The sequence below is a fragment of the Oreochromis niloticus genome, unplaced genomic scaffold (assembly GCF_001858045.2).
Source record: "Oreochromis niloticus isolate F11D_XX unplaced genomic scaffold, O_niloticus_UMD_NMBU tig00003818_pilon, whole genome shotgun sequence".
NCBI classification, from domain to species: Eukaryota; Metazoa; Chordata; class Actinopteri; order Cichliformes; family Cichlidae; genus Oreochromis; species Oreochromis niloticus.
In genome coordinates this window covers 2,424-29,628 of record NW_020327956.1, presented here as the reverse complement: position 1 = coordinate 29,628, position 27,205 = coordinate 2,424, and the positions used below count along the sequence as shown (strand labels likewise).

General features: G+C 37.5%; 1 protein-coding gene and 1 long non-coding RNA gene across 3 annotated transcripts; both read left to right on the top strand.

Annotated features, from left to right (window-relative positions):
- Positions 1-7,876: 7,876 nt before the first annotated feature.
- LOC109198007 (uncharacterized) lies at positions 7,877-18,113 on the top strand. 2 transcript variants are annotated; one of them, XR_002058997.2, is made up of 5 exons: positions 7,877-8,116; positions 9,730-9,760; positions 10,648-10,679; positions 16,109-16,135; positions 17,922-18,113. It is a non-coding gene; the product is annotated as an uncharacterized LOC109198007 (long non-coding RNA). The 2 variants fall into 2 exon arrangements; XR_002058996.2 differs by lacking the exons at positions 7,877-8,116; positions 9,730-9,760; positions 10,648-10,679 and adding exons at positions 13,046-13,096; positions 14,320-14,350 and having other exon boundaries at positions 17,922-18,111.
- A 73-nt stretch (positions 18,114-18,186) lies between these two features.
- On the top strand, positions 18,187-26,073 carry LOC109198006 (uncharacterized). Its single transcript, XM_019353700.2, has 2 exons — positions 18,187-20,209; positions 25,995-26,073. The coding sequence occupies exons 1-2, from the start codon at positions 19,345-19,347 to the stop codon at positions 26,003-26,005; spliced, it is 876 nt and encodes a 291-aa protein (XP_019209245.1). The 5' UTR covers positions 18,187-19,344; the 3' UTR covers positions 26,006-26,073.
- The last annotated feature ends 1,132 nt before the right edge of the window (positions 26,074-27,205 follow it).

Below are 27,205 nucleotides of genomic sequence, written 5' to 3'. Positions count from 1 at the left end.
TCCTGGCACATTTAAATTTGCATATTGTTGCCTTCATGTCTTCTAAGCCCACCAATCATCTATGTCATATATCTCTAATATTTCATATTTTTATTTTAAATGGTCAGCATTTCAAGATTCCCCTATGTCTTCTGAATAAAATGGTCTAAGAATGACTGTTCTAGCCCCTACGGTTAGGAAATTATGGCCATTTGTTTGAGAGGAATCCTCACCATGAGAAATTCACTGCAGAAATCCTGTCTCTGTGCTCTGTGTGTGTAAAAACGGCTGCACCTGTTTTGGCGGGAAAAAGTACACAGCCTCTCTGATTGGTGGATTCAAATTTAGCAGCTCCCAGGCTGCTTGACTGACCTAGAAACTTGATTTTCTCTCCCTGTGTGTGTGTGTGTGTGTGTGTGTGTGTGTGTGTGTGTGTGTGTGTGAGAGAGACAGAGAGAGAGAGAGAGAGAGGCGAGAGAGAGTTTTTATGGAGCATCTTATTGTATGATTTAAATTCATATATTTAGACTGGTTGACTGAATTTGATCCTGTGTGTCTCTCTGTGCTTGTGGGACTTTTTGCAGCTGTCCATTTTGCTTTCCAATTTTTCTATTTAAGTTATTACTATTGTGCTAAGTCATAGCATTTGTGCTGCTTTTCAGTATTTGTGCTAAATACAGCATTTCTGCTAAATCATACTATTTCTGCTATTTTATAAGATTTGTGCTAAATACAGCATTTGTGCTAAATCATACTATTTCTGCTATTTTATAGGATTTGTACTTAATACAATATTTCTGCTTAATTATAGTATTTCTGCCATTTTATAGTATTTGTGCTAAAACATAGTATTTCTACTAAACGCAGTATTTCTGGGTAATCATAGTATTTCTATGTATTCCTGCCAGCTCCTCAGGAAGCCAATCCTCTGTGAGGACTGTAATTTTCAAATTGAAATATCAAGTCATGCACGGCTTCCCAGCCAGCCAATCATATCTGAGTCCTGGCACATTCAAATTTGCATATTGGGACCTTCATGGCTTCCCAGCCAGCCAATCATATCTGAGTCCTGGCACATTTAAATTTGCATATTGTTGCCTTCATGGCTTCCCAGCCAGCCAATCATATCTGAGTCCTGGCACATTTAAATTTGCATATTGGGACCTTCATGTCTTCTAAATCCCACCAATCATCTATGTCATATATCTCTAATATTTCATATTTTTATTTTAAATGGTCAGCATTTCAAGATTCCCCTATGTCTTCTGAATAAAATGGTCTAAGAATGACTGTTTTAGCCCCTACGGTTAGAAATTTATGGCCATTTGTTTGAGGGGAATTCTCACTATGAGAAATAGACTGCAAAAATCCTGTCTCTCTCTGTGCTGCGTGTGTAAAAGCCTGCACTTAGTGCACCAGTTTTGGCGGGAAAAAGTACACAGCCTCTCTGATTGGTGGATTCAAATTGAGAAGCTCCCAGGCTGCTTGACTGACCTAGAAACTTGATTTTCTCTCCCTGTGTGTGTGTGTGTGTGTGTGTGTGTGTGTGTGTGTGTGTGTGTGTGTGTGTGAAACAGAGAGAGAGAGGGAGAGAGGGCGAGAGAGAGTTTTTATGGGAGCATCTTATTGTATGATTTAAATTCAACATATTTAGACTGGTTGACTGAATTTGATCCTGTGTGTATCTCTCTGTGCTTGTGGGACTTTTTGCAGCTGTCCATTTTGCTTTTCCAATTTTTCTATTTAAGTTATTACTATTGTGCTAAGTCATAGCATTTGTGCTGCTTTTCAGTATTTGTGCTAAATACAGCATTTCTGCTAAATCATACTATTTCTGCTATTTTATAAGATTTGTGCTAAATCATTGTTATTAATCTATATTGTAGGATTTCAGCTAAATCATAGTATTTCTACTATATTATATTTTTCTTTCTAAATATAGCATTTCTGCTATAGAATAGTGTTTCTGCTATATTATAATATTTGTGCTAAACTGGAGTATTTTTGCTAAAACATAGTATTTATATAAAATTACAATATTCATAGTATATTACAGTGTCTCTGGTAAATCACAGCATTTCTGCTATGTTGTACTGTTTTTCTAAATCATAGTATTTCTGTAATGTTTAAGAATGTTTGGCTAAATATATTCTTTCTGTTATCTTATACAATTTCTCCTAAATTCTTGTATTTTGACAAGTTATCGTGTTTCTGGTAAGTTACAATATTTCTGCTAAGTTCTGCTATGCTATTGTATTTCTGCCAAGTATTATGTTTCCTCTAAGATATTGCAGTTCTGCTAAGTCACTACATTTAACAAAGTTCCTTTGCTTCTGCAAAGTTTTTACAATTTCTGCAACTTTTCAGCTTTTTCAGCTAGTTTCAGCAGACAGCTTCAGCTTTAAAGCATCCACACTGCATTTTCGCAGGAAATGCAAATTTTTCTAGTTCTTTATTATTATTCTTAGGACTTCCGTACACTTTTCGCCGTGGATCTACTTCCACAATTTTCAGCCGATTTTCACCGTTCAAATTTTAAACTATTCTGCTATTTCTGCTAATGATGGCTATATCTTTTGGTATTTTATACTGTTATACTTTTTAAAATATTAAGCTTTTTTCCTTTAATTTGTCCCATTGAAATGAATGGGAACTTCCGCAATTCTGCTAAAACTTGCTTGTTTTGAAACTTAACTACTTTGTCATATTTTCACGTAGAACAACCATTCAAACTTTAAAATGTTCTCAAATTATTGGGCTATTCAGGAATAAATCAGCTTTTTCAAATCTTTTACCGTTTTATTTTTATCCCTCTTATAGTTTTGAGTTGCAAAATTGTGATTTTTCACAAAATACATGCGTTGTTATGGTTGCTATGCACTTGGCTTTCAGTGTGCCACTGTAGGTTTCGCAGTCTTCTCTTCATGTCCGAACAACTTCTTGCTACTTGCTCAATTTTCACTCAACTTCCACAAATTATACATCAAAACGTAGGTATTTTTGCTGGCTTTCAGAAAATGTCACTATCATGGTTGTGAGATTTATAGAATTTTGGCAAATCTCCTCAGACCAACACAAAGTCTGAAAACTCTCCATAGAAAGTCAATGGAGAGTTTGTTCAAAATCACCGCTTGATTTCTGTAATGAGAGGCATATTCGAATCGTCATATCTCCTTAACGAAGCGAAGTTAATACATGAGGCTTGTCCCGGTATATCTTCAGACACTCCTGACGCTCACAATTCAAGAATTTCTTTCTCACCTATTACCATTTGGCCATGAATTGGGTTTGTTTGAGGGTAGGAAATTCGTCCCTCGCTCAGATGTCTTCAGATTTCAAACTCTGGAAATGAGGCACTTTTTTCTCTCGTCATATCTTTTTGATGGATTTCCACACAGACCTGAAAATTTCCATGACTGTTCGCCAAAGCCTGCTGTCTCTTACAGTGAAAGAATGATATCGATACTCCAAATAGATTTAGAGTTAGAAAGCATTGTTTGAGGGCAAGTCAAGGCAGTTTTGCTTTGCCTCTACTCAGTTACAGTGTATTACAAGTCATATATCTTCAATAATTTATATTTTATCGCTGAATTATGAAGACCTGCAGATTCCCCCATCTCTTCTGAACAAAACGGTGTTAGAATGAGCATTCTAGCCCCTACGGTTAGGAAATTATGGCCATTTGTTCGAGGGGAGTCCTGAATGTGAGAAATACACTGAAGAAAACCCATAGCTCTCTCTGTGTCTGTCTGTGTAAGTGCTGATTACAGCAGGTGCAGCCAATTTAGCTGACCTAGATATGCCAAGCCCAGACTCTCAACAGCCTCTGCACACTTTGCTCTCTGTGTATGTGTGTGTGTATCAATATTTCTCCCATGTTAAAGTATTACTCCTCCATAATAGTATTTGTGCTAAATCAAAGTACTTCTACTACATCTTAGTACTTCTGCTCAATCATAGTATTTCTGCTCAATCATAGTATTTTTGCCATATCATGGTATTTGTGATAAAGCATTGTATTTCCACAAAATAACAGTATTATGTACTGTTATATTATTACTGCTCATAGTATTTCTGCCAAATCATAATATAACTGCAAAATAAAGATTTTTGAGCCAAATCATAGTGTTTGTGCTAAATCCTAGTAATTCTGCTCAGTGATATAACTTCTGCTATGCTGCAGTGCTTTTTGCTAGATTATAGAATTTCCTCTAAATCAAAGTATTTCATGTAAATCATAGAGCAGTTTTTACAGTCATCTTACTGTTAAGCCATAAATTACGTTTGTTTGAGGGGTGGAAATCTGTCCTCCTCTCACTTTTCAAACTGAAAATGAAGCCGTTTCTTCTCTCATCATATCTCCGCGACGGAGGTAAAAGGAGCAATGAAAATCGCAGTGAAAGTTCAGCAAAGTCTGCTGATTCACCCAGTACAAGAATTGTGCTTCTATCCCACCTAGTTTTGGAGTTACACGACGTTTTGTAACTCCAAAAATCGGCGTTTTACGGCTCTCACCGCGATCTAAATCTGACAGTTCATCTCCCCGTTTTCCAAACCGCTGCTCTGTTTCCCAGTGGCACAGTTGGTAATGACGCCGGTCGGCAGCCCAAAGACCACGGGTTCAATTCCACCTTGGTCAACATTTTTTTTTCCCCTAGAAATTAATACACTATCACAGACAAGTAATTCATATTCATCATTTATTACAATTCTGCAAACTTTTATGATTTTAGCAGCTTTTCTAATATGGACCTCAGATTCTTGTTAACACTCCATGGCACAAATACTGTTCCCTTTAGGCTCTGTGTATCTGTGTGTGTATCAATATTTTTCCCATTTTAAAGTATTACTCCTCCATAATTTTATTTCTGCAAAATCAAAGTACTTTTACTACATCTTAGTACTTCTGCTCAATCATAGTATTTCTGCTAAATCATAGTATTTTTGCCATATCATGGTATTTGTGCCAAAACATTGTATTTGTACAAAGTCATAATATTTCTTCTAAATCATATTATTTCAATCAAATCTCAGGAGTTGTGCTAAAACACAGTATTATTACCAAATCATAGTATCTGTACCCAAACATATCTGTTCAACTTATTTAACTCTTCTCAACAGTCCAACACCTCTTCTTCACCCCGTTTCAGCAGAATTGAGTTTTTTCACCCCTTTTCAGCACAAATCCCAGCTTTTTCAGGTGTTTTCAACAGAAATCTCTTTTATTTCTGATTGCTGATGTCTTTGTTTTTCAGCCGCCCGCCCTCTTTCCAGGTGGCGCAATCAGTAATGACACGGCTCTGCAGCTCAAAGGTCGTGGGTTCAATCCCACCTTGGTCAACATTTTTTTTTCACTACAAATTTATACACTGTCACAGACCTGTAATTTATATTGCTAATTTCTTTCACTACAAATGAGTAGTGCAAAAACATACTATGTCTGCAACATCACAGTATATCTGTTATGTTATAGTATTACTACTAAATCACATTATTTCTGCCAATTCAAGGAGGCTGACTGTTACTAAGTGCATCAGTGTACATAGGTCATCTCTTGTGTTGGAGTGCCATCTTGTGGCGCCTTTTGGGTAGTGCCTTAGTAAATGTGAACACTGCAAAGAAGTGGTATCAGACTGGTTTGTAGTGGAGGAATTTGGTGCCAGTTTCTTTCATCTTTAATCCGTATTCATGTTGTAATGTAGTAGTACCACAATATGGCAGAAACACTATGTTTTGGCACAAATACGTAAAAACGGCTGCACCTGTTTTGGCGGGAAAAAGTACACAGCCTCTCTGATTGGTGGATTCAAATTCAGCAGCTCCCAAGCTGCTTGACTGACCTAGAAAGTTGCTCCTCTCACCCTGTGTGTGTGTGTGTGTGTGTGTGACAGAGAGAGAGAGGGAGAGAGAGAGCCTTTTTATGGGAGGATCTTGTTGTATGATTTAAATTCAATATATTTAGACTGGTTGACTGAATTTGATCCTGTGTGTGTCTCTCTGTGCATGTGTGTTTCCATATGTGTCCATATTTGTGATTGTTTGACTGTTATACTTTTGCTGATTTTTTTTTCTTTTAACAATTACATTTGAGGGACCCTTTGCATGTTCAGCATTTTTTCAGCTGTCCATTTTGCTTTTCCAATTTTTCTATTTAAGTTATTACTATTGTGCTAAATCATACTATTTCTGCTATTTTATAAGATTTGTGCTAAATATAGTATTTCTGCCAAATATAGTATTTCTGATTAATTATAGTTTTTCTACCAGATCATAGTACAGTATTTTTGCTTTTTATAGGATTTTTATAGAATATTTATATTGCTTAATATAGTATTTCTGCTTTTTATAGGATTTGTGCGTAATATAGTATTTTTGCTTTTTATAGGATTTGTGTTTAATACAGTATTTCTGCTAAATGTAGTATTTATGCTTAATCATACTATTTCTATATATTTCTGTCAGGTCCCCAGGCAGCCAATCCTCTGTGAGGACTGAGACATTCTAATTTACATATCAGGGCCTGCACGGCTTCCCAGCCAGCCAATCATATCTGAGGTCTGCCCTTTCTTCTCTCGTCATATCTCAGCGACGGATGTACAAAGAGCAATGAAAATTGCAGTCAAAGTACACCAAAGTCCGCTGATTCACCCAGTATAAGAATTATGCTTCTAGTCCACCTAGTTTTTGAGTTACACGACGTTTTGTAACTCCAAAAAACTGCATACTTCGCCTCTCACCGCGATCTAATTCTGACTGCTCATCAACCTGTTTTCCAAGAGCTCACTGTCTTTCCCAATGGCGCAGCTGGTAATGACACGGGTCTGCAATCCAAAGGTCGTGGGTTCAATTCCACCTTGGTTAATATCTTTTTTGCCCTACAAATTAATACACTATCACAGACCACTAATTCATATTCATCATTTATTACAATTCTGAAAACTTTTTACCAGCTTTTCTAATATGGACCTCACATTCTTCTTAACACTACTACATCTTAGTACTTCTGCTCAATCATAGTATTTCTGCTAAATCTTTGTATTTTTGCCAAATCATGGTTTTTGTGCCAAATCATAACATTTGTGTTATGTTATAGTATTACTACTAAGTGGAGGAATTTCTGTCATGTTACAGTATATGTGCTGATTACAGTATTTCTGCCAAATATAGTATTTCTGATTAATTAAAGTTTTTCTACCAAATCATAGTACAGTATTTCTACTTTTTATAGAATTTGTACTTAATATAGTATTTCTGCTTAATTATAGTATTCCTGCCATTTTATAGTATTTGTACTAAAACATAGTATTTCTACTAAATGCAGTATTTCTGGGTAATCATAGTATTTCTATATATTTCTGCCAGCTCCCCAGGGAGTTAATCCTCTGTGAGGAGTGTAATATTCAAATTTACATATCAGGGCCTGCACGGCTTCCCAACCAGCCAATCATATCTGAGGGCTGAGACATACAAATTGCATATTGAGGCCTCCATGGCTTCCCAGCCAGCTGAGGGCAAGTCAAAGCAGTTTTTGCTTCACCTCTACTCAGTTATGGTCCATTACAAGTCAAATATCTTCAATAATTCATATTTTAATGATAAAATGTCAACACTTGAAGATTCTCCCATCTCTTCTGAACAAAACGGTGTAAGAATTAAGAATGACCGTTCTAACCCTTACGGTTAGGAAATTATGGTCATTTGTTTGAGGGGAATCCTTGCTGGATAAGGTTTATATTTTTATATATATATATATATATACATATATATCTCTATATCTCTCTCTCTCTCTCTATATATATATATATATATATATATATATATATATATATATCGATATAGAGAGATAGATACATATATATATATATATATATATAGTCTTTAAAACATCTTTGCAGACTGTCCTGGACTGGAGAAGAGCCTTCTAATAATATTTATTCAACTTATAGAAATAAAGTTCTGCTAGGTTTTTTCTGTAGCAAATAAATATTGTATAAAATATTTAAAATTACCTACATTTTTGATGTTTACAATGCCCATTTTGTGTAATACTGGAATTTCCCACTACCCATGAACGCCTCATCTTTTACCTGACTGGCTGACCTCTGCCTCTCCGCACACTTCGTTGAGTCCGCTCTCGGTGAGTGCTGCTCCTCTTCTCCTCTCCGAAATGTCTATACTTTGTTTGCGCGATTTAACGAGTTCTTGTTAGTGATTTATAGAGCCAGCTGAGGTATAACTCATATTAAAGTAACACAATGGTTGCTTTTTAGTGAAAAATTGTCATTTTTGTATGTAAAAGCAGTGTTTGATGAGCTAACGCTAACAACCCAATGCTAACGCCTAGCGCTCTTATGAGCCCAGTGTGAAATGAAGATAATTCATTTGACTGTAAACCACGGTTATTGTGTTGTTTTATTAATTACATTTGGTGTGTTCGTGTTTTTCAGTCTGTTAAATAAGGTGCGGTTAGCTCTCTTCACAAATCAGTTGGTTAAAACAGCCTCATTCTTTATGCTGTAAAGTTTTTAAAGAACCGCCATCTTAGATTCAGTGTCAGCTGTCGGCAAGATCAAAGGAGCCATTTTACCGCCTCTGACCGAACACGGGAGAAAAAGAGTCACATTTGTCCAGGTCTTGTGGGTTAATTAAGAGAAAGGAGGGAGGGAGAAACTGAGGATTAAACATAGGCTATGTCCCCACATACACGGGTGCTTTTGAAAACTGAGATTTTCCGTTTTCGTTTTAAAAAACAATCCCGTAAACACGTAAATGCAGAAATGAAGGAAAACGCTGCTAGGAACATGCCAAAGCAACAGGTGGCGATATATTCCTAACCTGTAGAAATGTTGGCCAATCAGAAGTTTAGAAGCCTCGGTGGGAAATAGCAAACAAAGATGGGGCATAAAAGCAGAACCGAGTCATATGTGTGGGGGGACAGTAACTGTGTGTATATGTAAGCATTTAAACACTGCAGAGAGTACAATTAACAGTATTGTACAAATGCATTTCACCAAAACAATAACGTGGCACACAATGTGACGTCAAAAAAGGCGCTGCGTTTTCTCCATTTTCCTGTCCACATATAAATGCAAAAACGGAGTTTTCGAAAATATCCTGGCAAGCGTTTTTAGAAATCTCCGTTTTCAGTCACCGAAAACGCCGTTTAAGTGTGGACGAAAGGTGCAAACGCATAGAAAAATCTCCGTTTTCAAAAGTACCTGTGTACATGTGGACATAGCCCAAGAATAATAAGAACTCCTAAACAGGAGACTTTAATTTTTAAGAACTGTTTAACAAAGGCTTGTTTGTGCCAACCTAAATCTGCAGCACAGTTTAAATTCTCACTTTGTGGAAAATTAATGAAATAAACAACAGCCCATCTTCACATAAATAACATATGGCAGTATATTATTATTATTAGTATGGTACATAGATATTTATTTTAAAACTACAGCATATTTAATGATACTATGTGCAGTTGATAATATTTTAGGAAGTAGAATTTGAATGCAGACCACCTCAAATATCAAAGCCTTAAAAATATATCGTGCAGTTTTTCATGTATGAGTGTTATTGCAATCTTAAATGAGAATTAGACCAAAGAAAACAGAGGAGAGTTGTTGTTTGTATTCCAGCTGTAGTAAACAAAGAAGTTTAGTGAATCTTTTTGACAACAGAGAGTGATGCAGTATTGATGCTGATTTGAGTTTTTTGATCCTGTATTTTTGTTCTTTGTCTTTTGTTACACAGAGTGAAATAAAGCTTGGTTTTGCCTTTGCTGGTAAGTAAACAGTGATTGTAACTGAAGCAATATGAAATTGGGATTGTGTAACATGTTTAGCAATTTACATACAATAGTTTGGCTTTTTGTGATATCTTGCCATTTGCTCATGGGCAAAAACACATTTAGGATTTATAAGCAGTAAAGTCCCCCCACTAGACCTCTGAGTGTCCCTAAAAATGTCCCTGAAGTTTAATAGGCCATTGATGTCTCATTTTAATTTTAAAGGCTTATAAAAGCATTTCTGTAGTAATTATTGTTTTTATTACACATGTTAAGTCCCTTTGAGACTCTGCAATTAAATTTTGCCCTCTTTAGACTAAAGTGAGTTCATTTTGTCTGAGGTACAGTGCTGGGAAAAGTCTTTCTTCCTTGCAGATTTATTTTGTTCATGCTTTTTTGTCACATGTTTCAAATCATCTAACAGGGATGATATGAATAAATACAAAAAAGCATTTTTAAAGTGATGATTTCACGTATGAAGCAGAGAAAACCAAACCAGAGCTATCTGTTCTAATGTGAGAACATGCTGGTATCTAATACCCAGCTGTGGAAGCCCTGATAGCAAGAACTACCATCAAGCATTTATAGTATCAAGTATCATTTGTGATTGTTGCATGCTTTGAAACTGTGATGTTATCATTTGATCAAGTGTGCAGTGCGAGCAAATCATTACTTGTGGTATCTGCTGTGTTATGTAATAGCACCAAAGTATTAGAGCTTTACGTTAATGAGGAATTTCTGTGGCTTATTGCAGATTGATCAAATGACACATCACCTTAATAAAGACGGAAATCTTTAATAAGGTGTAGAAAGAGAAGATGGGGTGTTTATAGTAAAGCTGTTGTAAACAAAGAATTTAAGAGATTTTTGTTCTTTTGTTACAGAGTGAAACAGAACTTCGGTTTTGCCTTTGCTGGTAAGTAAGCAGCAATTGTAACTGCAGAAATATGACATTGTCACTGTGTAACATGTTTAGCAACTTACCTAATGTAGTTTGGTTTTTGTGACATTACCATTTACTGATGGGCAAAAACAAATGGTCAGAATTTTTACCTTGTAGCAGCAAAGACATGACCTCTGACTGTCCCTGAAGCTTAATAGGCCATTTGTGTCTGATTTTTATGTTTCAACACGAACAACTGTTTTTATACAGTTGTTCGTGTTCTCCGTTTGTTTGTGGATTTACGTAGCAGACACAACTATAAACGCATTTTAGGTCAGTTAGTGTAAGTGGTAGCTTAAACACTTAAGAGCACCACAGTTGTTGATTTATATCTTCACTCATATTCTGCTTATGTCTGACTATAGTGGTATAGTCAGACCACTATAGAAGTATTTTTGCCTGAGTGAATAGAAGTGGTAGGTTAAACATTTCAGCAATAATAAAAAAAACTAAGAGAACCAGAGTTGTGAGTAGGCAATGTTGTGTATGTTAAAGCCTGTGTGTAAATTATGTACACTAAGTTTAAATTAGTTTCTTAATAATTTGCTTGATACAATGTGTTTGAAAATTATATATAAAAGGGAAATATTGCAAAATACAAAAAGATTCCTGCCAACAGGTACAATGGAAGGACTTTTTATTATAATTTTTGTAATTGCAAAAATGGTGTGCCACTGTTGTTACTATGACATGTCAAAATTTACATGTATTTTAGGATTTACATATTCAGATCAGAACTAAAACCTGATGAGGTTTTCCGTTGATTCTAACAGTTGTGGTTTTTCCACACTTTATTAAGCACTGACTTGTGATAGAAAATGATGGAGCTAAAAAGCCATAATCTGTACCAACAAATATAGGTGCCTCTTCTTTGCACTTCTGTAGTAAGCATGCCTTTATTACACATGTTATCGCCATGTGAGACTCTGTAACTAAAGTTTGTCCTCTTCAGACTACAGTGAGTTCATAAAGGCTTGAAGAAATTGAGGATTTTACTAGTTATTTAATGTCACAGTAAACTGGATTGTGTGTGAAGAGGTTCAACAGTCTAAGTCATTAAACAGTGATCTGATGTGTTGTTTCCTTTCTCTAGGATACTGATCTGATCGTCTCAAGTCTGGTAAGTAAAGGTTTTATCTGCGGTACAGTGCTGAAAAATGTCTTTTTTCCTTGCAGATTTATTTTGTTTATGCTTTTTTCACGTTTCAAATCCTCTAACAAGGATGACCTGGATAAATACAAAAAGCAGTTTTAAAGTGATGATTTCATTTTTGAACCAGAACAACCTGGTCTAATGTAAAAACATGTTGGTCTCTAATACCCAGCAGTGAAAGCCCTGATAGCAACAATTACCATCAAGCATTTACAGTAACTGGTAATGACTGGTTTACATCACTGGGGGATTTTGGTCCACTATAATTTCAGAATTGTCTTAATTAGATCCAAACAGGACAGGCAAAAAAAAGAAAAGAAAAAAGTCTTAATTAAGGCCCAATATAGGGTTTTCAAGTCATACCAAGTATCTTAATTTCATTAAAGTCCAGACTGATTAGTTTACACCAAGAGTTTTGTTTCATTCATTCAATTGGACTTGCTTGTGTGCTTCAGATCAATTTCCTGCTGCAAATCCTAAGTGTGATTAAACTTAAACCCAGGACCTGATGAGTTGATGGTCCTGAAGGTCCTTAAGTAGTAAAGGAACTCTGGGTCATCACAGTAACAGCACCATGTTTGACTTTAATGCTGGTGTTTTTCTCTCACTATAGATGATTCAGTTTAGTGCAGTTAGTCAGCACAGCTCTTGGTTATCATCGAGATATTATTAGGCAACTTGTTTTTGCCTGTTCAGCTACAACATCTTTGATGGTTTTTGTTTTCTGGGGTCTCCAAATCCTTAGAAGTCTCTTTGTAAACCTTTACAGAACTATATGTGTTTGTTTCACGTTAGAGCAGCTCACGACTAGCAGTTTAGGGACAATTAAATATTCACATAGGTCAGGGGTCTCAAACTCCACTCTTCAAGGGCCGGTGTCCTGAAGCTTTTCCACGTGTCCCTGTTACAAAACACCTGAATAACATTTGTAGGTCATTAGTGAGAGTATAGAATTTGACTGTATGCTGAAGTGGCATCCCCTAAGACTACTAAAATTTAAGTAATTTAAGTGTTTGGAAAAATGTACTTCTAAAAGTACTTTTATTACATCATGTTCATTCACTCATGAGCTGCTATAACATGAATCAAATGTCTGAATTACCACCTCAGCATGCAGTCAGGTTCTGTAGAGTTTTGCTAATGACCTACTAATGTTATGCAGGTGTGTTGCAACAGGGACACATACAAAAGTTTCTGGACACCAGCCCTTGAGGACCAGAGTTTGAGACCACTGGTGGTAGGGCATTGTGGATTTGAAAAGCTTCTTCCCTTAAATCACTGCCTGAAAACTGCTTTTTGTAATTTGTCATAATGACTTGCAAAATATAGGTGGGATGAAAACATAAACATAAGAATTTTTATAGTGGCCTGATATTTTTATCAAGGCTGTTTTTTGAAAATAATCCTGCCCTAATTTACAAAAGATGAACTGTCTGAAAGTCATGTTTGTTTGTTTGTTTGTTTGTTTAAGAAATGTGGGAATATCCAGCAAAGATCTTACATGCAACAGCTTAGATACTGCACTCACTTCTGTTTGTTTTTTTTATCATGAAATGATCTACAAAGAAATTATCATTATACTAAATTTTGCTAATTAGGCCTTAATATCAGCTATGATAAGTTTATCATAGATTTAGGGGAGTGCTTATTGCTGTGTATCAAACATGCCCAAATGTCACTGAAATATGTAGAAACTAGCTGTCTCCAAATTTCTCATTTTGCCAAAATTCATACACAGTAAATTGTTTACTTTTATGTTAACGGAACCCCAGATATTATGATATACTGTTGTCCCAGGCAAGTACACACAGACACAGGGATTTGAGAATTTTGGGGATTAAGGCACGTTTTTTGTGGGATAAATGTAAGTTGAGTGGATCTGAAGTGTTTAAAGCAGGTGGCCTGAAACTGTCTGCTCTAACCTCCAGTGTGTTGGTTTTGTTGGACCATATAATATTTACAGTAAGTTATTGTAGCAGCACATCTTGGTGTAAGTTTATAGACTGTTTGTTTTTGTGTTAATAGAATTTGAATGCAGGCCACCTCAAATGTTAAAGCCTACAAACATTCCATACAAGCTATCATTTGTGATTGTTGCCTACTTTTAAATTGTGACATCACCATTTGATAAAGTGTGCAGTGCTAGGTGTTGCAAATCATTGGTTACGATATCTACTCTCTTATGTAACTGAACCTAAATTTTGGAGCATTACATGACTCAGAAACTTGTGTGGCTTATTGCAAATGGATAAAACTACATATTACCTTTTTATGAAGATGATAATCTTTATTAGGGTGCGGAAAAAGAAAACAGAGGAGAGTTGTTGTTTGTATTCCAGCTGTGGTAAACAAAGAAGTTTCCAGAATGTTTTTGACTACGGAGAGTGATGCAGTATTGACTGTAGTGCTAATTGGAGTTGTCTGAGCCTGTATTTTTGTTCTTTGTCTTTTGTTACACAGAGTGAACAGATCTTTGGTTTTGCCTTTGCTGGTAAGTAGACAGTAATGGTAATGTTTAGTAATTTACTTACAGTAGTTTGGCTATTCGTGTTATCTTGCCATTCACTCATGGGCAAAGACAAATAGTCAGGATTTAGAATCTGTAGCAGCAAAGCCCCCACATAGGACCACTGACTGCCCCTGAAAATGTCAATGAAGTTTAATAGTCCATTAATTTCTGATTTTAATTTTTGATGGCTTATCAAGTCCAAACATAGTTAAATGTCAGAGATATCTTTATGCAGTTGTTCGATTTCTCCTTATGTTTGTGGATTTATTGTGAGTATTGGTGGTACCTTAAACACTTAAGAGCGCCACAGCTATCGATTTTTATTTTCTCTCTCATTCCACTTATGAATTAGCATGAAGTCAAAACACTAGAAGTATTTTGCCTGAGTGACTAAGGCTACGTTCACACTGCAGGCGAAAGCGCATCAAATCAGATTTTTTTTTTGTCATGTTGGTATCAGTGATGGTATGATGGTATGACAGTGTGACCAGGACAAATCCGATATTTTCAAATCCGATCTGGGTCACTTTCCTATGTGGTACGGAATCCGATACATATCTGATGTTTTAGAAAGGGACTGCTGTTTGAACGGTCATTTGGCATTAAATCCGTCTTTTACGTCACTGACACAAGAAAGACGCCAATTATCAGTACCAGAGAAGCGCCTGAGAAGACATCACGAACGCTTCCTGGCCATCCATTGTAGATGTCAGTGAAACTGTTGGGAAGACAACGTGAAAATTTTATTTGTACTGTATAATCTGCTGTCCTTTGAAGCACCGCTCCTCTGAAACAGCAATAAGGATAATTATTAGGTTATTTACATTATTATGTAAATAACAAAATAACTTAAAGCAAAAATTGGGAAACGTAAAGTCCGAAGTCTTTATATTAAGGGCCATCAGTCAAACAATACTGTTTGCTCTGGGTCTAAACAGAGTGTTTTGTGTGTGACGTCTTCTTTTGCGCATGCGAGCCTCTTTGAGCGTTCACACTAGAGAGCGTTTGCTGTCGGATTTTATTTGTAGTGTGAACAAGCAGACAAAAAAATCGGATTTGATCAAAAAATCTGAATTGAGCATTAGGACCTGCAGTGTGAACGTAGCCTATAAATGATAGCTTAAACACTTAAGCAATAATAAAATGTAAGAGAAGTACAGTTGTGAGTAGGTATATTAAAGCCAATGTTTTAAAATTAAATATAAATGTTGCCAAAAAGGGATGTACTGCAAAACACATAAATATTGCTAGCAACAAATACAATGGAATGACCTTTTAGTGTAATATTTTAAGAAATTTTCATTAAAAAAATGGTGTGCCACTGTTGTTGTGGTTTTCTGTTGCTTCTGATTTAAATGATTAATTTGTATTCAACATTTAGAAATTAGATTAAGTTGTTGTTCTTCACATTTTATTAGAGCTGACTTGAGATAGAAAATGTTGGAGCCACAAAGCTTCTGTGTACGAAATATTTGGTATATCCTGCATTTGTGCCAACAAATATTGGTGCCTATTCTTTGCAATTCTGTAGTATGAATGTTTTTATTAAACATGTTAAAGCCATCTGTGACTCTGCAATTACATTATGGCCCTCTTTAGACTACAGTGAGTTAATGAAGGCATGAAGAAATTGAGGATTTGACTAGTTATTTAATGTCACAGTAAATTGGATTGTGTGTGAAGAGGCTCAACAGTCTGAATCATTAAACAGTGATCTGATGAATTGTTTCCTTTCTCTAGACTGCTGATCTGATCGTCTCAAGTCTGGTAAGTAAAGGTTTTGTCTGAGGTACAGTGCTGGGAAAAGTCTTTCTTCCTTGCAGATTATTTTTTTCATGCTTTTTTTGTCACGTTTCAAATCATCTAACAAGGATGACCTGGATAAATACAAAAAAGCAGTTTTAAAGTGATGATTTCATGTATGAAGCAGAGAAAACCAAACCAGAGCTATCTGTTCTCTAATACCCAGCTGTGAAAGCCCTGATAGCAACAACTACCATCAAGCGTTTATAGTAACTAGTAATGACTGATTTACAACACTGGGGGATTTTGGTCCACTTTAATTTCAGTTGTCTTAATTAAGATCCAAAATAGTGTTTTGAAATTATTTCAAGGATCTCCATTTCATTAAAGTTGAGACTCTGATTAGTCTACACCAAGACATTCAGTTGGACTTGCTTGTGTGCTTCAGATCAATTTCCTGCTGCAAATCCCAAGTGTGATTAAACTTAAGCTCAGGACCTGATGAGTTGATGTAGGTCCTGAAGTAGTAAAGGAACTCTGGACCATCACAGTAACAGCACCATGTTTGACTTTAATGCTGGTGTTTTTCTGAAATATTTCTCTCACTTTAGAAGATTCAGTTTAGTACCGTGAGTTTGCACAGCTCTTGCTGATCATCAAGATGTTTTTAGGCAAATGTGAGAAAGTTTGTGTTCTTTTTGGCCAGTCAATAGATAATTTTGAGTTTAATGGATATAAAGTGTTTAAAGCAGGAGGCCTGAAACTGTCTGCTGTAACCTCAGTGTGCGGGTTTATTTGGACCATATAATATTTACAGTAAATTACTGTAGCAGCACGTTTTGGTTTGACTTTATAGACTTAGTTTATTGTTTTAATACAGGGGTGCCCAATCCCAGTCCTCGAGATCTACTATCCTGCAGCTTTTAGATGCATCCCTACTCCAACACAGCTGAATCAAATGGTTTGATTACCTCTTCAGCATGCCATCAAGTTTGGCAAAGGCCTGACAACAAGCCATTCATTTGATTCAGGTGTGTCGGAACAAGGATGCGTCTAAAAGCTGCAGGACGGTAGCTCTCGAGGACTGGGATTGGGCACCCCTGTTTTAATAGAACGTAAAAATGTCCTTATAACAGTTCCACTATCATTTGTTAAACATTGTCATTCTGTTCAGTCCAATAATTTACTGTAGAACTCTTTAGTATTTAAAGCCCTACATGTACTGTATTTTTGAAATTATAAGGCATAATGTCAATAAACAAGTCTGTTTTTAAGGCACATTAAGCCAAACAAACAGTCAGATAAGTCAAACTTTATTCAAGTCATTCACAAACAACTCTGAACACTGTTCAGTTGTAACACATAAAATACAGAACAATACACTCACTTTTTCAGTTCATTCCTCATCCACAAATCCATCAAACTCTTCATGGGTTGATCAATTTGAAATCTGCTTCATAAGCATGTCTCTTAGCACGTGCCAGGTCCTTGTACACACACCATAATGTTATGTTGAAGCACCGTACAAATTACTCTGCGAGGTGCTGACTATGGTAGCCATAATGCTCTGACAATACATCAAGCAGCGTAGCTTATGAAGTCTTACTAAAATATTTGACAGAATTTTGAGCGCTGTGTACCACAGAAATCCCGTTCGAGGTCAGTAAGCATAACCAGAATCGATACATTAGGCACATTGGATGTTTTTGAGAAAATGACAGGATTTTAGGTGTGCCATATAGTCTGAAGAATATGGTAAATCCAAGCATATTGGAAATACGACTAATTCCAGGCCTTTTGTGTCTTACAGGTGACCTGCTGCAGAAGATCCTCTCTCTCTATCATTATAAGCAATTCTGTCTATCCTATCACTCTCCCGACTCTATCTAATTTGACAGCCATTCCATCTTGTATCCCTCTATCCTCTACTGCTCTATCTAATTTGACAGCCATTCCATCTTGTATCCCTCTATCCTCTACTGCTCTATCTAATTTGACAGCCATTCTATCTTGTATCCCTCTATCCTCTACTGCTCTATCTAATTTGACAGCCATTCTATCTTGTATCCCTCTATCCTCTACTGCTCTATCTAATTTGACAGCCATTCCATCTTGTATCCCTCTATCCTCTACTGCTCTATCTAATTTGACAGCCATTCCATCTTGTATCCCTCTATCTCTACTGCTCTATCTAATTTGAGAATCCAAGTTTTCAGAAATCCAAGTTTTCAGAATCCAAGTCTTCAGAAATCCAAGTTACCAGTACTTGATCTATCTGTTACAGAATTCTGAGAGATCTCTGCTCTCACTGCTCCTTCTTTCCTGTCATTAAGCTCTCACATTCAGTCATTTTGCTGGAAATTACAAGTTGAATATACAGTAGTAGAATTACAGTACAGTAGAACTTATAGTAGAAACTACTTACACAGCCCTACATTTGTCATTTTAATTTTGCATTAGACTTTAGTTTGGACTGCTAGTTTGGCTTACTTTGATCAATTGTATAAAATATCACCTTTTTATAAGTTTATTTGTAATAAGATAATCTGGTTATTTTGTAATACATACATTCAGATAAATAATAAATTAGATCCAGTCTGTTAGTTTGTTTCATTGGCTATAACATTTGACTGCAAGTTTATAGTATTATTATTTAAGGACAAACCCATTTTGGCACTCAGTGTAAGTATTCAGTTAGTATTGTCATCGAGAAGCACCTGAGGACCCAGACTTTGTTTTCTGACTGCTGCAGAAAATCCAGCTGAAGAATCCTCATCGCCTGTCATCTTATCACCACACCACCAAAGCTCCATATATTTGATTTAAATTTTAGATATCTGAAAGATTTACATAAACTCCCCTAAGAGCTAAGACTTTTATTATAGCCTGTTGATTGTTGAGGTTTATTCTGCATATCACTTTACAGAAGTTGTAATTATTTACCAGTCTGGTTAAAAAAATATAAGTAAAATTATACAGTTTCTAAAAGAGCTACAATAAAACGGACCAAATTGTTTCCAGAGAACTTTGAATTTCCTTTATTTTGAGTTTGGAGTACAAATCAGCTGAACGTCTATTTATATATTCATAAAAACATTTTAAAGTAGTATAATAGTACATTTCTCAGATTTAACAGTAACTTGAGGAGTTTTACATTTTTCTGTGTTTCAAGGTTGAGTTTTGTTTACATTTGTGTATAACCACATATAAGCTCCAGGTTGTACTTCAGCAAAATGCCAAGAAAAGGTCAAAGGTCGCAGTCCCAGAAGCTTAGACGTCAGAAGGAGAAAGAACAGGTGAATGTTTCTCAGAGCAGTGAGCAGGTAAAGGTGTGTGTTTCAGCTTTTCCCAGCACAGAAGTGCAGAGCATTGTTCAGACAGCCACAGTGTCTTATGCAGATGTGGTAAAGAGAGGTGTTCCCTCAGTGTCTGTCCCAGAGCCTGAAGTTATGCAGCTAATCCAGACTGAACCCCAGGTAACTGAACAAACACAGCATGATGGAGAGACAGCCACAGTGTCTTATGCAGATGTGGTAAAGAGAGGCGTTCCCTCAGTGTCTGTCCCAGATCCTGAAGTTATGCAGGTAATCCAGACTGAACCCCAGCTAACTGTACAAACACAGCATGATGGACAAGCTCCAGTACAGTCTCATGTACAGGTTACAAACAGTGAAAGTCGTCCACAAGTGAGTAGCATCTGTGCAGCCCGAAGCCAGGCTTCTCCTAGGTATGGAAAGTACCGTAATCAGCAATGTATGGCTAACAGTTTGGTTTTCCTGTCATTCTTACACGAGGATGAATTCATTACCAAAGCAGATCTTAACAGTGTGTTGGACAAAGGCCATGCCGTGCATTCAGATGCCAGACTGAGGTTTGTGAACAGCGTGTTTCTAGCCTGCGATGAACTTCCCTCAGTGGTCATCAGCCGCAGACACGAGTATCAAGTAGACATGTCTCAGTTTGCTCGTTACGGCACATTTGATAGTACAGGTCATCTTCCGAGCCTTGAACAAGGACTACAGTGTTTGGCTTCAGAGTTTCGCTACGCTTTGCTTGTCATGGGAGGAACAGTCATCGCCGTTTGCAGGCTGACTTCAGGTGAATATGCATATTTTGACCCTCACCCACGTAAGTCTACTGGTATGCCATTGTCGCTAAGTGTAAGTGGTGGAACTGCAGTTATGTTGAAGTTCACACGTCTTAATGACATGATTGACAGGATCAAACGTTTGTACCGAATGTTTAGCATCGCACCAACCTGCACTTATGAGCTACAGCCCATCGAGTTTCACAGTGAAAACGCTGCTGACCAAAGAGATGCTAATCAGACCACCGAATACAGACAAACAGCTACAAGTGCACCAGCACCAGCTTTAAGTGAATGTGTTCATGAATCAAACTCCGAAATATACACTGAGCAGACACGGAAACCTGTGACCAAAGATTTAACCAGTGAAGTAATGTCATCCAGAGCTGATTCTTCAAATGAGACAGCTGCTCCCAGAAAAAAACAACCTTCTGATTATTTTGAAAAGAAAACCTCTGCATCTTCTGTGAGAGAAACTCCAGTAACACCAGATTCTGTTCCTCAGAATGATTCAAACACTGCCTCCAGTTCAACTAAGATAACAGAGGAACTCTCAGATAAACTGCTGAAACGTAATAAACAGCAAAGGCAAAAAATGAGGAGAAGATTATTGACCCAACAAAAGCTACCACAACGAAAGGAAAATCAGAAGACGAAAGAAAGGCAGATGTACAGGTTTGATGAAAGCTTCAAGACAAAGAAAAAAAACTCAATTAAGAAGTCTAATGATCCTGATCACAGACAGAAAAGGAGTCAGTACAAAAATGAACTGTATAAATTAAATGCTACCTATAGGGAGAAACACAGAGAACATTTGAGAAAGATGTATAGAGAAAGTGCTACAATTAGAGAGAGAAAAAGAGAACGTGTCATAAGGACATATAAAGACAATCCCCTATTCAGAGAAAACCAGAAGAAACGTATAACAAGAACATATAGAGAGTCTTCCATATTCAGAGATAAGCAGAAAGAGCGTATAAGAAGAATATACAGAACTTGTGCTGGATTCAGAGAAAAACATAAAGCTTACATGAGGTCATATGTATATAACCTATATAAAGAAAGCGAAGAATTTAAAAAGAAAAAACGATCTTACATGACTAAGCGTTATGGAGAAGAGAAACAATTTCAGCAACAACACAAGGACAATATGAGAGAACGAATGAGAGTAAAATATTGGAACGGTTTTTCTTTTAGACAGATGCATAATATCAGATGTGCAATGAACATAAAACGAAAATATCGCCAGATGCATCGACCAGCTGAGAGTTTACAGTGTCATCCAGATAACACTTTAATGAATGAGGCCATATCTCGTTTCAGATCAAACATTAAGTCAGCACCATCTTATGTTTGTACTGTTTGTCTAAAAGCTTCTTTTCCTAATCAGGTGAAAATCTGCAAAAGAGAAAATTACTCAAAACACCAAACTGTAGCTCAACAGTGTCTAACTGGTAAATTTGTTCATGTGTGTGATGAAGCATGTCATGATCACTGCAACTTTCCTGTTGAGAGAAAAAATGAGTATATCTGTCACACATGTCACAGTTCACTCAAAAGTGGATGCATGCCCAGGCTTGCTGCTGTCAATGGTTTAGAACTGCAGGATATTCCAGCTGAACTGTGTGATCTCAACATTCTGGAGAGACATCTGATTGCCAAATGCATACCATTTGCTAAGATTATTCCTCTTCCAAAGGGGAGACAGAGACTCATACGTGGTAATGTGGTGTGTGTACCATCTGAGGTCCAACAAACAGTTGAATGTTTACCCAGACTCAGAAGCCATTCACAGATAATGAGGGTGAAATTGAAAAGACGATTGTGCTACAAAGGCCATCAGCTGTTCCAGACTGTCACCTGGTCTAAACTCATTCAAGCCCTGCGTAAACTGAAACAAATTCATCCACAGTACACAGATATTGTTATCAGAGATGATGCATTGCTTTGTGATCCAACGTTACCTGATGATGACAGCAGTGATGAAGCCAGCATGGGAAGTGATGATTATGATGAAGCAGATTTAATGGAAATTGACAACTATGAAAAAGATGCCCTTTTGTGCGAAAGTGAGTCTGAAAGTGAACAAGCTATTAATATGCAATCCTGTGATGAACAACCAGAGGAACAAGATCCAGATGAACCAGAAAGTGATTTGAACAATGGAGGTTTTGCTCTAGAAAGTTGTCTGCAGCCTGTAGACATTTCAGAAGAGATTCTCTGTTTCACTGATAACACATATTGTGTGGCTCCTGCAGAAAGAAACAATCCTGTTAGCTTCTTCAGAACTCCTCATTTGGAAGCCATGGCATTTCCTGTGCAGTTTCCTACTGGTCAGAATACACTGGATGAAAAGAGACGTCTCAAGCTCACACCGAGTGCTTACTTCAAGTCAAGGCTTTTCAACATTGATGCAAGATTTGCTAAAGATACAAATTACCTGTTTTTCTCACAGTTTGTCACTGAAATACATTTGGCTAATTCCAGCATGACAATACAGCTAAGGAAAGGTAAAACTATGACGAAAGATGGACGCAAAATCACATCAGGAATGTTACAAAGTAAGACAGAAGTAGAGAAGCTGGTAAGAAATAAAGATGCAATCAGATTTATGCAGCCACTCAGAGGAACTCCAGCTTACTGGCAGAAAACTACCAGAGATCTATTCAGTATGGTTCGCCAAATAGGAACACCTCAGTTCTTTGTCACTTTCTCTGCTGCTGAGATGAGATGGCCGGAAGTGATTCAAGCAATAAAGAGACAGCAAGGTGAAGAGGTTGATTTTGAAGCCCTGGACTGGTCAGAAAAGTGTGAAATTCTAAGATCAAATCCAGTAACCACCATGCGAATGTTTGATAAACGTGTTGAGGCTTTGTTCAGAGATTTGCTTTTTTCTCCTGCACAGCCCCTTGGTGAGATCATTGATTACTTTTACAGAGTTGAGTTCCAGCACAGAGGTAGTCCACATATACACATGTTGCTGTGGATTCGAGAAAAGGTAGAAGTAGATGTGGATGATGACCAAACTGTCTGTGACTTTGTGGACAGATACATCTCAGCTCAGCTCCCTGATCCAGAAAAACAACCTGAACTGCACAAAAAAGTCACTGAACTACAAAAGCACAGCAAAAACCACACAAAGACATGCTTTAAGAGTGTGAACTCTGGTTGTAGATTTGGGTTTCCAAAACCACCAGCCACAAGAACAATGATTGTGAGACAGGATGAGGATTCAGACACTGAAGCTGCAAAAGCCAAACTCAGACCTTTGTTGAACCTGCTGAAAGAACCTGAAGCTGCTTCCCTCACCATAGAGCAGATTCTGTCACGATGCAACTTGACAATGAATGAGTATGAACAATGCCTCCAAGACATAAACAAGAAAACAGCTCTGATTCTGAAACGTGACCCAAATGAGTGTTGGATCAACAATTACAACCCAGACCTGCTTGAAGCCTGGAACTCTAATTTAGATGTCTCGTTAATTTTGAATGCCTATTCATGTATAGAATACCTCTGTAAATATATAACAAAGAAAGAATCTGGCCTCTCTGAATACCTGAAGACAGTTATTGATAACTCTGCAAAGAACACGGTCAATGAGTGTGATGAAATGAGAGCTGTGATGCAGGCTTACTCAAAAAAGAGAGAAATCAGCGCACAGGAGTGTGTGACTCGAGTCTGTGGCCTAAAAATGAAAAAATGTTCCCGCAGTGTTGTATTTGTACCAACAGATGATAACCCAGTAAAAATGAGTCGCCCGATGAGCTACCTGGAAAGCACAACACACGACAGCTGTAATATTTGGATGACAAGTTTGAGTGATAAATACAAATGCAGACCTGAGACACCAGAATATGAGGAATGTCCCTGGCTGATTTTGCTGCCTTGTGCAGGTTGGTGAGTGGTCCAAATGAAGGAAAAGATGTGCTTCCTCTTCTAAACCAGCTTGGATTTGTACAAAGGCGAAAGAATGATAAACCAGCTATAATCAGGTATTACCACAGCTCACAAGAAAAAGATCCTGAGCAATATTATGGTCGACTGTTGAGACTTTACCTTCCACACAGATCAGAGCAGGAACTGAAACCACAAGGGTTCCAAACCTATCAGTCCTTCTACAACTCAGGTTTTGTACAACTTCCATGTTCAGACCACAGTGAGTCTGTGAAACGGATTGTGAAAAGAAATAAAGACAAGTATGAGAAGAACTCTGAGGATATTGAGAGTGCACTGGAAGAATTTGAACAAAATAGAGATGTTGTGATTGATGAATGGTGTAATCTTGCTCCTGAATCTGAAGTTGTGAGGATGCAATGTGATGAGATCTTCCTGAGAGACATCTGATGATGAGAACGAACAGGAGAATGTCCCCGATTACAGTCGTCAGTCTGATGCTGTAACAGAGATCAGAGCCATCAGAGAACAACCTGCAGTAGATCCAGCTGTGGTACGTGTAATGTATCAGAATCTGAACCAGAAGCAGGCCTGCGTGTTCTATGCCATTAGAGACTGGTGTATTCAGCGAGTTTGTGGTTTGAACCCAGATCCATTTCTCTTCTATATCAACGGTGGTGCAGGAACTGGTAAGTCACATCTGATTAAGTGTATTCACTCTGAAGCATCAAGATCCTGAGCAGACTGCCTGCTAATGCAGAAGAAGCTGACATATCAAATCCAACTGTTTTACTGACTTCATTTACCGGTACAGCAGCTTTTTCTATCAGTGGCTCTACATTACATTCTCTACTGAAACTACCCAGGAGTCTGAAACCACCCATTCAAGGACTTGGTAATCAACTGGATGAAGTCAGATCTGAGCTTATAAATGCTGAAATTATTGTTATTGATGAGATTTCAATGGTTTCAAAACCCCTTTTTGCCTATGTGGATGCAAGACTGAAACAAATCAAAGGCACTCAGAGACCTTTTGGTGGAATGTCAGTTTTAGCTGTTGGAGATTTTTACCAGCTGCCACCAGTGCGACAGTCTAAACCTCTCTGTGTTTATGATCCAGAACAGATCGACCTATGGCAGGAACATTTTCAGATGATCACTCTAACCGAGATCATGCGTCAGAAAGATGATGTGGCCTTTGCAGAGATGTTGAACAGGATTAGAGTCAAAGAAAAGACAGATGAGCTTTCTCAGTGCGACAGAGATTTGTTGTCACAGGCCGTGACTGCACCAGAAGAATGTCCAACTGAGGTCTTACACATTTATGCCACCAACAAGAATGTGGAATCCCACAACACAGATACCCTGAAGAAGCTTCATTCAAACATTATAATCATCAATGCAGACGATTTCCAGAAGGATAAATGTACAGGCAGAATGGCACGAAGAGACAAACCATTTACAGGTGGGCGAAATGATTTACCCGACACTCTGAACGTTGCAGAAGGAGCTCGAGTCATGCTTACCAGAAACTTGGACACACTAAACGGTTTAGTCAATGGTGCTTTTGGTATACTGGTAAAGGTGGTGAGATCTGAAAATGATGGACAAATAATTAAACTGGGGCTCAGAATTGACAACAGGCAGCCTATGAGACACAACCGCAGTGCTAATGCAGCATCTGATGATCTGGTTACATTGAGAGAGCAGAGGAGAGTCTGAAGTTTAAGGAGCGGTACGCAGACAGTTTCCTGTAAAGCTCGCATTTGCCTGCACAATCCACAAAACCCAGGGTCTTACAACACAGACAGCTGTAGTTTCAATGAAGAACATTTTGAACCAGGTATGGCTTATGTTGCTCTCAGCAGGGTGACGTCTCTCAGTGGACTCTATTTGCAGGACTTGGATGAGAACAAGATTTATGCCAATCCTGAGGTAACTGCAGCGCTCCAAACCATGAGACAAGCCAGTGTTGAGGAATGATGCCTCTTCTTCAGGTCAGAGAAACAGCCAGCAGACCTGACACTTTTACACTGATCCATCACAATACAGAAGGTTGCCATCTCACATCAGTGACATCAAGAGTCATCATGAAATGTGTTTAGCAGATGTTTTGTGTCTTACTGAGTCTCACCTCCAAGGCTCCTTTGTTGCAGACAGTCTTCATTTGGACGGCTACACAATGTTCAAACGCAACAGACATGTGTCCTACACAAACTTCCTCACATGGCCAGCAGAAGTGGTGGGGAGTTGTTGTGTATTTGAGGAATCATTTCAGGTTCAGGTAAAACAGTATCTGCATAATGTCACTGATCTTGAATTTTTAGTGTGAAGGTTCAGGCTCCATTCCCTGCGCTCATTGCTGTTGTGTACAGACCCCAGACTACAGTTTGACACCATTCATGCAAACCTGGTAAGTCTTTTAGATTCACTTGAAATAATGGACTGTCACCCAATATTGTGTGTGGAGATTTTAATGAGAACCAGTTACAGAGTGGAAGAAAACAGATTCTGGAGCAGTTTCAGTCGAGAGGGTATTCACAGCTGATCACTTCCGCCACTACAGACAAACACCTTGCTTGACCTCATTTTATTCCCAGCCACAGCAAGCCTACATTCAGGTGTTCTGAGAACATATTACAGTTACCACAACCCTGTGTTTTGTGTCCTGTCCTTGAGCCAATCATGAAGTCATCTGGTGAGTTTTGAAACAATTACAGATCATGTTTGTTACAGAGTTTACTGATTGTAGAGCATGAAAAGATTTTCATTGAAAAAAGGGTCTTCCCTACTCTGTCTGTCAGAAGACCCTTTCTTATTGCAATGTTATTAATCATTTCACCAAATCATTGCTGAACTTCATGCAGAGCAGGGAACATCTGCTATCATGCACCTCTGATCTGAATGTGCTGCACATTTGATAAACCAACATATTTATTTTTATTCTCATGTTTTAAATGACTACATCTTTTTACTGTGACGTATGTAGCTCAACAAACGAGATCTTCCCCTCCAAGGGCTTTAAATATGAAATAGTAAATAAATAAATCCCAGATAATGCAGGTATTTATTATGGGTCACATGAATAATACAGACAATTATATTTCTTG